The 13,431-nt window shown below is 46.7% G+C and overlaps 1 protein-coding gene across 2 annotated transcripts in view; it reads left to right on the top strand.

The window, feature by feature from the left end:
• Positions 1-13,431, top strand: part of DUS2 (dihydrouridine synthase 2) — a 75,404-nt gene that overhangs the window by 29,610 nt on the left and 32,363 nt on the right. For both annotated transcript variants that reach the window (XM_040408988.1, XM_040408987.1), the window contains exons 9-10: positions 598-668; positions 9,221-9,307. In XM_040408988.1, coding sequence (XP_040264922.1) covers positions 598-668; positions 9,221-9,307 — 158 coding nt within the window. The remainder of the gene's footprint in view (positions 1-597; positions 669-9,220; positions 9,308-13,431) is intronic.

Raw genomic sequence — 13,431 nt, 5'->3', positions numbered from 1 at the left:
ACACAAAACAAATCTCCAACATTCAGTGGGACCGTCCTCCTAGGCCTATCTAAAAAAATATGTGGCATCTGTCAGCAGTTTTGTCCCTATGACACTGGCTGACCTGTTACATGGGCACTTGGCAGCTGAAGGCATCTGTGTTGGTCCCATGTTCATATGTGTCCAGATTTCTCAGAAAAATGACTCAAAATTAAACCAAACCTAATGGGTAGAGTAGTGAACGGTGATGAGATTTGGGTATTTTAAGCCCAATAATGGTTCACCTGGCAGTATGTTTATTCTGTTTGTGATTATCCTCCTATAGACAGAGCTATACGGCACATTGGGTTAAACTTTTAATTATAGTATTTTGATGTCTTACTCTATGAAAAAACACTGCCTTTTAACCAAAAACAACGCTATTACCGTAGGTCTTGAGAGCTTCCTGCGCGCTATAGAGTGTGCCCACAGTGGAAATGATGGAATGCTATAATGTCCATCATTAAGCTCAGCTCACGTTATTTAGAATATTTTAGCGTTTCCATTGGTTTTTATGCTGTTATATATTGTCAAATGTCATCTTTTTCTTCTTTTTTTTATTTTTTATTTTTATTAAAGCTTGAAGCCACTGTCAATCTGGTGAAGCTAATTGAGAGAACTGGTGTTGCAGCTATTGCAGTTCATGGAAGGTAAACTTAATGGCCGTATTTATAGTCTCCAGTTGAGTTGCTCAGGCTAATAGGCTAATTCCACATCTCTGTTTAAGGATTCTTATTTTTATTTTTATTTTTTCAGCAGTGGAGGAGACTATTGAAAGTGCCGTATCCATAGATGTGAACCTCCAAGGCCGGCCGGATGCCTTTTCACTACAATGGCATCCGGATTTCTGCTGGAAAAAAAAAATCCACCACATGCAGCAGTATTTTTACAGCAGACAGCTGCTATTCATGTTGGAAACCCAGCGGATCCCATTATAGTAAATGGGCATCCGGTGAGCCCCAATGGTGTCCAGCTATGCCGGATACTGTAATTCCAGTACTCTGCTCCGCTGCTGGAACAGACGACCTTTTCTGTAAAGGCATCTTGTATAATTAGAGATTAACCCTTTTTCTGGACATTTTGCACCTCTGGTAGTCAGACAATTTTTGTACATTTGACATGTACAGATAAAACCTAAATTATATTTCCTGAAAGTAGACACCTAGCATATTGTCAGAATGCCGCTCAGCACTGGCACCTTCGTGCAGTGTTGTGGCACAGTGTAATTTTATCATAAGAAAAAAGACATAAAAATTGATATTAGTTTGTAGTGCGCAAGCTTGGAACAGAAATCATGAGATTTCACAGAGGAGGATGAGTTGCTTTACAGGGAGAGAGGGCAGGGTCATAGAGAGGAGAGTGCGGGAACTATGAAAGGTTTGGATAGGAAGGCTTGGGCACTTTCAGCAATGGATAACGCCCCCTGGGCACTTGGTGCCTCATCTGCATATGGAATAAAGATTGTTTCTTATCCATATCATTGGGGGACACAGGCTTGACCATGGGTATAGCTGTTGACACTAGGCGGCGGACACTAAGCACAAAAGTGTGAGCTCCTCCCTTTTTTTGTTTTGTTTTCTCTTTCTTTTCTTCTAGCGGGAGTTTCAGGCAGTCCTAAAAGCTGCCTGCACTCCCACCCAGGAGACGGGAGACCAGGGGGTCCCCTAAGCCCGCTGCTCCTTCCCGTTCTCCAGAAGCAAAGGAGAACCAGAGGTTCCTAAAAGCTTCTGCATCCCACCAACCTTCGGATCACCACAGCCGCCCACCGCAAGTCCCCTCTGTTTCCGGTGTAGCGTCCCTCTCCAACCGGGGCAAAAGACGCCAAACGGGTGAGTATAAAAAAAATATATAATTTTGGCCCCAAAGTTACTTGTTCCCCACAGAGCTGGGTCCCTCTAGGAGTTGTCTGCTGTCAGGAGATGGGGGGGTTGGCAGGGCTTGGTGCAGGGCGTCCTTTTCCAGGCCCTTCAATGTTTGGCGCAGCATCGTCGCCGAATTGAGGCCCGGGCTTCTCTGCGGCCTACTCCCGCATGGGCTCCCCGCGGCTTCTTATCACCCAGCCGGCGTCTCTGTTCGGCCGGCAAGGCGTTGTTCTCGTAAGTGAGGGGCGGGGAGGGGGGCTAGCAGGGCCTGCACTGGGGGCCGGATCCATTTTGGGGGGTGGGGCATGAGTTCTCCCTGCTCCTACGCCGTCAGCTGAGCTGAATCTGAACGTTGGGTGCTAGCTCCGCCCACAGACGGATTTTAAATGCACCTGCGGTGGGACGCTGACAAGGATCCTCTGGACATGCTGCGTGGGGGGACACAGGCTGGGTAAGCGCTGTTTTCCCCTTCCTACAGGGTTTAACCTACCCCCTTCATCCTCCTTCCTGTCACTGCAGGGTTGTCATTATGTCCGAGCCCAGACCCCAGGCCTCGAAGCAGGCCGTCACTTCTGTGCGCCATTATGCTTGTGCGTCGTGTCGCACAAAATTTCCATCCGGTCAATCAGATCCCCTCTGCTCTGCGTGTGCTGCTCCACCGTCAAGTGGCTTGGCCCCAGACCCAATCGCCCCTACTGCCCAGCCTTTGGTAGAGCCGGAGTGGGCGCGTTCCCTGTCAAGGGTGGTACAGGATGTCTCCATTACCAACAAAGCTATTGTGGAAATATTGGGGCGTTTGTCGGCAAGGCAGTCCTCTGACCAGTCTGTCTCTGGGGATCATGGGGCTCATGCCCATCGCGGCCGTCCCGCAAAACTGGCCTAGAACATCCTCCCCAAAAAGGGTGTCTGTGTCTCCAGTTTCCTCGGCCTCTCCTCCTACCAGAGAGTCTCACTCAGACGTGTCCTCTGTGGAAGAGGCATGTTCTGAGGAGAGGGGGTCAGATGAGGATATTGTCTTTTCGGAGGGTCAGTCGTCCAAACTGTCCTCCATGGTGGACAATCTTATTACACCGGTTATTGAGACGTTGCAGATTGAGGACCCTGCACCTTCATCGGCCAGCTCAGGTTTTTCCTTTAGAACGTCCTGTCGCTCGCACAAGTGTTTCCCCAATCACCAGGATTTTGATTCCTCTCTTTCCAAGGAGTAGGATTTCCTGATAGACATTTTGCCTTGCCAAAACTCTTAAACGTCCTTTATCCATTTCCAGAGGATTTGACTAGGAAATGGTCGTCCTCACCTATAGTGGACCCGCCAGTTTCCCACTTGGCTATGGGGAACAATGTCATAGAGCAGCAGGAAATGCTAGCAGAATGCTTGGGTGTATAGGGAGAGGCATTACCAGTAGAAAGAGGGAGGTGCTCATGCCGCTCTACAGAGCACTAGTGAGACCTCATGTGGAGTATTGTGCTCAGTACTGGAGACCATATCTCCAGAAGGATATTGATACTTTGGAGAGAGTTCAGAGAAGAGCTACTAAACTGGTACATGGATTGCAGGATAAAACTTACCAGGAAAGATTAAAGGACCTTAACATGTATAGCTTGGAAGAAAGACGAGACAGAGGGGATATGATAGAAACTTTTAAATACATAAAGGGAATCAACAAGGTAAAAGAGGAGAGAATATTTAAAAGAAGAAAAACTGCTACAAGAGGACATAGTTTTAAATTAGAGGGGCAAAGGTTTAAAAGTAATATCAGGAAGTATTACTTTACTGAGAGAGTAGTGGATGCATGGAATAGCCTTCCTGCAGAAGTGGTAGCTGCAAATACAGTGAAGGAGTTCAAGCATACATGGCATAAGGCCATCCTTCATATAAGATAGGACCAGGGGCTATTCATAGTATTCAGTATATTGGGCAGACTAGATGGGCCAAATGGTTCTTATCTGCCGACACATTCTATGTTTCTATACTACCTTGCCAATGGCGGATGGGGCTTCTTTCTCTGATATCAGGGATAAGAAGCTGGAAGCTTTTGCAGGATCTTCCTTTGAAGCAGTGGGCACAGCACTGCAGCCGGTGTTTGCCTCTACATGGATGAGCAAGGTTATGGGGGAGTGGGCAAATAATTTGCCAGGGTCTCGCCTCGGGAGTCCCCTCTGGGGAACTGGCCGATATGGCCCTGCAGCTCTCTCATGCCAGTGCGTATACTTGTGAGGCCTCTTTGGACGTGGCCAGGCTTATGGCCCGCTTGTCAGCCCTGTTGGGGGCTATTCACTGTACCCTATGGCTCTCCTGCTGGGCGGCAGATAATGCTTCAAAGCGGACCCTGATGGCCCTCCCCTTTACCGTCGGCAGACATTTTTGTAAGAGCCTAGATGAGATAATTTCTGACGCTACAGTTGGTAAGAGCACTCATTTACCACAGAACAGGGGGCAGTTTAAGTCAAAAAAGCGGAAGCCTCATTGCAGAGGGCTTCAAGCTGGAATTCAGGTCCTCCCCTCCGTCCCGATATTTTTCAGTCGTCTCCTCCGACATGTCCCTTGGCTGCAAATTCCTTTTTTCAGGCTATTCACATACTTCTGCGGTAGTAAGTGATCGTCCGGTTCCTGGATTTGATTTAAATCAAACTGATTTAAATCACGATTTAAATCACTAGTCAGTAAGGCTTGATTTAAATCATAGTTTTCTACATAAAGACTAATTCTTGCTGGTATAACTTATAATATGCAAGTAGATGAAGATTTTTAGAATAACAACTTTTTATATTAGTTTGATTAGGTTGATTCTGTATTCATAGGTTTGTAGAAGTTAGGATTAAGGTCTTTTTCTCAACTCTGTTCATGTTATAACATTTTTGCTGTGAAGAAGAGGCATGTGATCTCTGCTGAGTCAAATTCAGTTTTGAGAACTGCAAAAGTAAACCAAGCATCTGTGATAATATCTTGTAGGCAGAGAAATTGCCCAATAATCTTACAAAAACCTCTGGAAGAGCATGACATTGTGAATTGTCAAAGGGGGAAACTAACTCTCCTTAGGGAGAGAGCACCTTAATCAGTGTGAGGAGACTTTTAGGCCATACCTGCTCCTCTGGAATTCTGGGAGGGAAGAAATGCAAATGAGCTCTTAACAAGCCCTGCCTCTAATGCCACCAGATGTAAGGCAGCTATCCTATAAGTCAATATTCAGCTCTTAAAATAAGCCTTGAGACATGACTTGGATATTAAATAAGCCAGCACCTCATTTGCAGACAGCTGTTTCGGACACAGGCCTCCTACCCAGTTAAGCCAGTACTCTCTGCTCTGCACTGATGAGGGGCAATCACCCCGAAACAGCTGTCTGCAGATCAGGTGCTGGCTTATTTAATATCCAAGTCATGTCTCAAGGCTTATTTTAAGAGCTGAATATTGACTTATAGGATAGCTGCCTTACATCTGGTGGCATTGGAGGCAAAGCTTATTAAGAGCTCATTTGCATTTCTTCCCTCCTATTGTGAATGGATTAATGGAATTTATTTACCAAAAAAATTAAACATATACAGCCTTATTCTACATAATTAAAAAAACTAATCTTTATTTTATAATGGAATAACCTTTGGATGGTAATATATTTTCCTCAAAAAGCATTTTATATATAAAAAAAAAATCTGATTTAAATAAAAAAAATACGATTTTTATTTTTATTTTATTTTTTTAAACTATTGATTTTTATCCACCCTGGTTTTACTCCAATCTCTTTGTGATCCCCAAAAAAGAGGGGATGGTCCGTCCCGTTCTGGACCTCAAGGCACTCAACTGCATCCTTTGAATCCGCAGTTTCCGGATGGAGTCCCTGAGGTCGGTCATTGCGTCCATGGAACCGGGGGGAGTACCTGTCCTTGATAGACATCAGGGACTCTTATCTTCACGTTCCCATCTGCGTCCGTCATCAAAGATTTCTCCAGTTCGCAGTGGGTCCATTTCCTCCCGTTTGGCCTGGCCAGGGCTCCCAGGGTCTTTACAAAGATTCTGGCAGCAGTCATGGTCCTGCTCCATGCCAGGGTGATTGTGGCGATCCCTTACTTAGACGACATCCTGGTAAAAGGTCCGTCATTCCGGGCGACGGCGGAAAGCCTGCGCATAGTCCTGGACACCCTGGAGCGCTTCGGATGGATCCTGAACAAGCAGATGTCCTGTCTTTATCCATCGCAGCAGCTGACTTATCTGGGCATGGTGCTCGGCACATTTCAGGCCAAGGTATTCTTGCCTCCGGAGAAGCTATCCACTCTCCATCTTCAGATTCTCCCCTTGTTGCGGTCTTGTCCTCTTCTCATTCGTCATTGCATGCGGGCTCTGGGTCACATGGTCTCTGCCTTCGAAGCAGTTCCCTATGCTCAGTTCCATACCAGAACTCTTCAGCGAGCCATTCTGTCCAGCTGGGACCGTTCCCCAGCCTCCCTGAATTGGCCCATACGCCTCTCTGCCCGACCCACCGGGCCCTCAAGTGGTGGTTGGTCTCTCCGATGCTGACGTCGGGCTGCTCGTTCCATCCTCTCTGGTGGATGGTGTTGACAATGGACGCAAGCCTCAGGGGTTGGGGGAAGGTGGGAGGAGTGTTGGGAAATCTAGCCATTCAAGGCATATGGTCACACGAGGAACGCTCTTTCCCAATCCACGTTCTGGAGTTGAGAGCGATTCGTCTCTCTCTGCGGCATTGGACCGACCATCTCGGGGGACGTCCGGTTCGGGTTCAGTCCGACAACTCCATGGCAGTGGCGTACCTCAATCACCAGGGCAGCAACCGGAGCCCGGAAGCCATGGCGGACACAGCTCTGATCCTCAGCTGGGCGGAGAACCATGTTCCGATGCTGCGGCAGTTCACATCCCCGGCATCGACAACTGGATCACTGACTTCCTCAGCATGGAGTGTCTCGATCCCGGTGAATGGGCTCTTCACCCGCAGGTTTTTCGGGCCATCTGCGAGTGATGGGGTCAGCTGGACGTGGATCTCATGGCCTCCCACTTCAACAACAAGGTCCAGGACTTTGTCGCGCGGTCCAGGGATCCCATGGCTCTGGTGTGCGACTCGCTGGTGATTCCGTGGAGTCGGTTCACGTTTCATTAAGTGTTCCCGCCTCTTCCTCTCATTCTACTTCTCCTCCAGAAGATCAGGTCCGAAGGACTGCCTGTCATTCTCGTGACCCCCGATTGGCCACACAGAGTGTGGCATGCGTCTCTAGTCACCCTTCTCGCCGACAAACCCTTGCGTCTTCCTCTTCGGGAGGACCTCCTGTCGCGGGGGCCGATCTTCCACCCGAATTTAGGGTCGCTACATTTAATGGCATGGCTGTTGAAGCCGCCATACTGAAGGCTCAGGGTTTCTCAGATGCCGTGGTCCAGACCATGATTCGTGCCAGAAAGCCGTAGTCTTCCCAAATCTACCACCGGACCTGGAAGTCCTACTTTAGTTGGTGTGAGCGACATCAGCTGTCTCCCGTTCGGTTCTCTTTGCCGCGACTCTTGCTTTCCTGCAGTCGGGCATGGACTTGGGGCTGGCTCTCAGCTCCCTCAAAGGGAAAGTTTCAGCTCTCTCCATTCTTTTTCAGCAGAATTTGGCTTCGCTTTCGGCGGTTCGGTCTTTTCTGCAGGGGGTGGCACATGCTGCGCCCCCTTTCCGTCCTCCATAGGATCCTTGGGATCTTAATCTAGTGCTCAACGCTTTCCAATCTTCTCTGTTTGAGCCTTTGCAGCAGGTGTCGCTTCGCTTCCTGTCTTACAAGGTGGTATTTTTGGTGGCAATCACTTCCATCCGTAGGGTGTCGGAACTCGCGGCTTATTCATGTCTGTCGCCTTTCCTAATCCTCCATCAGGATAAAGTGGTCCTTCTCCCTGTTCAATCCTTCCTTCCGAAGGTGGTGTCGGAATTCAATCGAAATGAGATTATTCTCCCTTCATTTTGTCTGGACCTATCTCCTCCTCTGGAGCAGTTGCTCCACACGCTGCTGTTCGAGTCTATCTGTCCCAGACATCATCTTTCTGACGGGCGGATTCCCTGTACGTGATTTCAGAGGCGCTGAGACGGCTGGCTGCTTTGAAGACTTCCATTTCCTGATGGATTCGTTTGGCCATTGTGGAAGCGTACCGCGTTAATGACCGGGCCCCACCCTTCCGGGTGACTGCTTATTTGGCTCGGGCAGTGGGGCCTCTTGGGCGGTGCATTACGGGGCTTCAGCCCTTCAGGTGTGCAAGGCGGCAACCTGGTCATCTTTGCACACTTTTTCCAAGTTTTACAGAGTGCACACCTTTGCATCTTCTGACGCTTCTCTGGGGCGTAGAGTTTTGCAGACGGCGATTCTCGGATTGGCAGGAGGGTCTCTTGTTATGCCCACCCTTGGGGACTGCTCTGTAACGTCCCATGGTCATGCCTGTGTCCCCCAATGATACGGATGAGAAAACAAAATTTTTGTACCATAAAATCAGTTTCTCTTCCATTCAGTGGGGGACCCAGCTCCCACCCGCTCTCTTGTTTTCAGGCCTGTGTGTTTCTCGGTTTGTACATGATTTTCTTTGTGTCTTGCTTCTTTGTGTCTTGCTTCTTCTACTGCTTTTGCACAAACTGATTTAGCTTAGTCCCTGTAGGAAGGGTATAGCTGAAGGGGAGGAGCTTACACTTTTTGTGCTTAGTGTCCGCCTCCCAGCGGTAACAGCTATACCCATGGTCAAGCCTGTGTCCCCCAATGAACGGAGAAAGAGAAACAGATTTTACGGTAAGTACAAAAATCTTGTTTTTCTGATATAAGAAAACAACACAAATGCTAAGGCCTCTTTTACACGAGCGAGTTTTCCATCGGGTTGCGATGCGTGAAGCAAACGCATAGCATCCGGACTGAATCCTGACCCATTCATTTCAATGGGTCTGTGCACATGAGCGTTGTTTTTCACGCATAATTTCTGCGTTCAGGAAAAATAGCTGCATGTTCTATATTCTTCGTTTTTCACGCAGCTCTGGTTGCATAGAGGTGAATGGAGCTTCAGTGAAAAACGGATAGCAACCAGATGCAATGCGCTATTCACTGATTACTAGGAGACGTGTTTTTTTTTTTTTGTTTTTTTTTTTGTTTTTTTTTCACGCTTGTGAACCCACACAGAAAAAACTGAAACACTGAACGCAATCGTGGATAAAACTAACTGAACTTGCGTGCAAAACCATCAGTTTTTCTGAACAGACCCTGAGACTCATATGAAAGAGGCCTAACAGCGGTATGTTTAACGAAGCTGCAGGGAGTTTAACCACACAAGGTAACAGACTTCCTGTGATTCATAATGGGGTGTTTATTTTTCTTTTTCGCTTTTCTTAAAGGAAAAAAGAGGAAAGACCTCAGCACCCCGTCCACTGTGATTTCATCAAGGCAATATCTGAGGCTGTATCAGTTCCTGTTATTGCCAAGTAAGTAAGAAAATCATGTTATGTCACCGTATGCAGGAATTAACAGTTGGGAGGATCAACCTTATTAAATCTGGCAAACTTCCCGGTATGGTTGATCCTGCTGAATAAAACAGTACCTTTATTGCCCAAATCTATCGTGCCATTCTCCAGTTATCTTAGTTCTAATAAATATGCTAACTAGGCCTTCAGTAGGTCAAGAGGCAGGCCCTGGCCCCTTGGTGCATTTCAGCTCCTTTTCTTTCCCCATCTTGTACATGCCCCCTCCATTGATGGACAGGGCCAGGCATCTTCATTGTGGTCTTGCCTGACCCTGTAATCCTGCGCATGCACTGGAGATTCTTCACTCTGCACATGCGCAGTGCATATCCTTTCGGTTTCCCCGCTAACAAGATGATCTGTATAGGCAAAAATATTTTTAAGCATTTTTCACACTATCCCTAAACTGTTCCGGCAGGCTGTTGCGATAGAGGAACAGCCTGCCAGAGTTAATTGTATCCAGCACAGCCGGATACTACTTTTCCCCACCGGAGCAGAATTTGTCCGACCGAATCTTTGCACTAATGTCGGAAACAGTCAGTGGTGGGGGGGGAGGTGTCTGGCAGTGCTTCGGCAGTTTCCGTCTGTGCGGGATGCGATGAACTCCAGCAGGCTGTTCCTCTACCGAAAGAGCCTACCTGAATAGTTTAGTGCTAGTGTGAAACGAGCCTTATCCTCATATATGCTTTCTCTAATGGCTCCCTCTGGCGTTGCAGAGACAAAGAGGTTAGAGAGTTTTAAAAGGGGGGTAGTGGTAAATCAGTAACATAGAGCTTCTGTCCCATAACTCACATTGCAGTCTCAGTGTATTCTAGGTGGCACAGCGTCAGTTTCTCCCCTACTGCTTGTGATAGGTTTCATTGTGAAGCTACATTTCATAGGAATACACCGGAGGTTCTGCACAAAGATATTATAGACAGTATGAGTTAGAGTTTTTTTTCAACTCTTCTGCTAATCATTGTTTGAACCATCTATTGTTTTGCTGCTCTCCTGGTCAGAGAGCAGTGAAACAATAGGCAGAAATCCTTCTGCAGCACTCTATGAATGCAGGGACATACACAGAAAAATGAAGGGTGGAGATGGCAGAGCAGGTGTCTGAGAAAGATCTCATAGGTGATGAGACTGGTATACATATATATACCTGCAGTTCACAGCAAGTCAGCCATACAAGGAGGAGACATCTTCTTGTTACAGAGGAAGCCGAGGTCAGGCTGGAGATCACATGATCAAAATGTATGGATAAAGCTTTAGGCCCCTTGCAGACGAGCGTTTGTCACGCTGCAAGTCCGCAGCGCAGCTCCCAGCACTGACTGGGTCACATAGCATTATATTGATTTATGATGCTATGTAACCCTTACAATTCTGGAATGTATTGGAGAACACTGGTTACATAGCATTATATTGATTTAGGATGCTATGTGACCCCTTCAGTACTGGGAGGTCAGGCCGGGAGCTGCGCTGCAGAATCGCAGCGTGACAAACGCTCATCTACAAGGGGCCTTACTCAACTGCCGCGATCCCCATCCCTGCCATTCCAATGGTGTTCTGGCCCCCGCTGCCTGTAATTGGTTGAGTGGGCCTTTCTGGCATTTCAAACATGTTGAGCGGGGACCGGAGCAGCAGTGACATGGCAGTAGTGGGGGATCAGTAGAGGTGAGTGTTTGTCTGTTTTTTGTTTTTTAACTATTGCTGACACATTTTTAAAACGTGACTTTTTTTTTTCTTCTCATTTCTGATCTTCAACATAGCTATGCAAGGGCTTGTGGTTTTTTTTGTCTCGTAGGACACGTGTATTTTAATGGCACTGTTTTGGGGTACATATAATCTGTTTGATTCTTTTTATGGTGTTCACGGTGTTGTGTTAATGTCACTTTAACGTTATTGTGCAGTTTAGGCACAACCCTCTAAAAGTGAGCCTTTCCAATTCTGGCCTTCTATTACCGTTGTGATACGTTTCTTTCCCTATGAGCGCCGCACTTGTTCTCTTTTTGTCTCGATTTTCTTTTTTAGGATATGTTTTTAGTTTTTTTTTTATTAAGTGTTTACTGTGTGGGGTAGATAATGTGGCCCATTTACTAAAGCTGTCTAATATTAGACAGCATAAATGTAAAGCAGGCAGTCAAAAGATGAGGCAGGTCTATCATCCTGGCATGTGCTGTGTGACAGATTTGGCACATCTTTGCTTGAAGTTATAAACCTTTCTCTACTTTACACCATCTCAAGGTTGGCTTACTTTTCAGCATTATTTTGTGCCAGAAATACTGGTGCACCCCTCTAAGAAAGCCTAGCGTATTTTATTAGTCCAGCTAGTCATGCCTCTTTTTTCAGGCACTTAATTGTCTAGTGAGGCTGAAACACAAAAAATGTGACGCACAGTTGAGGCAGAATTCAAGCACATTTTGAAGAGTAAGGCCTCATGCACACGACAGTATTTTTTCACGGTCCGCAAAACGAGGTTCCGTTGTTCCGTGATCCGTTTCCGTTTTTGTTTCAGTGTGTCTTCCTTGATTTTTGGAGGATCACCAGACAAGAAAAGTGAAAAAAAAGGTCAAAAAAACGGACATTGATCACGGACGCGGATGACAATCTTGTGTGCCTCCGTGTTTTTTCACAGACCCATTGACTTGAATTGGTCCGCGAACCGTTGTCCGTGAAAAAAATAGGACAGGTCATATTTTTTTGACGGACTGGAAACGCGGATCACGGACGCGGATGACAAACGCTGCATTTTCCGAGTTTTCAACGGACCCATTGAAAGTCAATGGGTCCGCAGAAAATCACGGAAAACTGAACAACGGACACGGAACCCAACAACGGTCGTGTGCATGAGGCCTAAATCTGCCCTGATGTTACTTATGTGACCAGTTATGTTTTTTTTTTTGTTTGTTTGTTTTTTTTGCAATAATAAAGGACTTTGTGGAAAAAAAAAAAAAAGACCTTGTGGGCTTTTTGGCTTGGATTTTGTTTTTCCAAAATTTTAGCTTTGTTTAAATTGTACACTGACGGGCAGCCTATTAGGCCCTGCCTCTGGCAATCTGTCTATTAGGCAAGTACATGGAGTTCTCATGTAGCTTGCATTCTTCAGTTCTTATAGAAATTTGAATTATTTAAATTAAATCATTGAATCATATATGCGGAACGCACACAAGCAGCCCTGTGATAGAAATGTCTATTCTTGTCTGAAGTTGCGGACAAGAATATCGGACATGCTCTATATTTTTTGCAGGGCTGCAGAACGGAAGTACGGATGCAGACAGCACGCAGTCAAAATTAATGGGTCCGCATCCATTCCGCTAAATTGCGGAACGGATGCGGACACGTATATAAGGTCATATGAGTGAGCCCTAAGGGTCTGTGTGCCAGGACCCTGTAAATTCTTAGAAAGAAGGGCCTTCAAAACTAAACTAGATTGCACTGCACCAATCCTGATGCTGATTTTGGGTCCATTCAATTGTGTTGCGGATCTCTGCACAGCGCCTGATCGGCAGAGGTGCTGTGCAGCTGAAATAATTTCATCAATTGTTGTGGTGGGAAACCCCCTTTAAAACTTTGTCGGTAAATCGCTTAATTAAAGTTATTTTCAGGGGTGTAGCTAAAGGCTCATGGGTTAATGCATGGCATGGCTTGGTGCAGTAGAAGTAAAGGGGTTAATATAAGGATCCTTGGTGGAGGGCAGTGGAAGGGCTAATGCAGCGTACCTGGGGTTCGGTGGTTACTCCCTTCATCAGGCTTCAGCACTATCATGGCTACAGCTTTTTATTTCATCCCTGTACTGATCAGAGATGAGCTGCTGCATAATGCTATCTGTGGTCAGGAAGATGCGATTCAAGAGGGATGACTGGAGAGTCAGTGTGTAGGGAGAGGGGCCTACGGATCCCCTGGTTAAAGGGCATCATGTCAGCAGATCTCTCCCTATGACACTGGCTGACCTGTTACATGTGCGCTTGGCAGCTGAAGGCATCTGTGTTGGTCCCATGGGCATACGTGCCCACATTGCTGAGAAAAATGATGTTTTAGTACCTAGCGGCGCTCCTTTCTCTGCAGCGCCCTCTCTACTTTCATCGACAGGACCAAGTGTGATGACATTT

The sequence above is a fragment of the Bufo bufo genome, chromosome 10 (assembly GCF_905171765.1).
Source record: "Bufo bufo chromosome 10, aBufBuf1.1, whole genome shotgun sequence".
Classification (NCBI taxonomy): Eukaryota; Metazoa; Chordata; class Amphibia; order Anura; family Bufonidae; genus Bufo; species Bufo bufo.
Note: the sequence above shows the minus strand (reverse complement) of the source record. Positions and strands in the feature narration are given on the sequence as shown.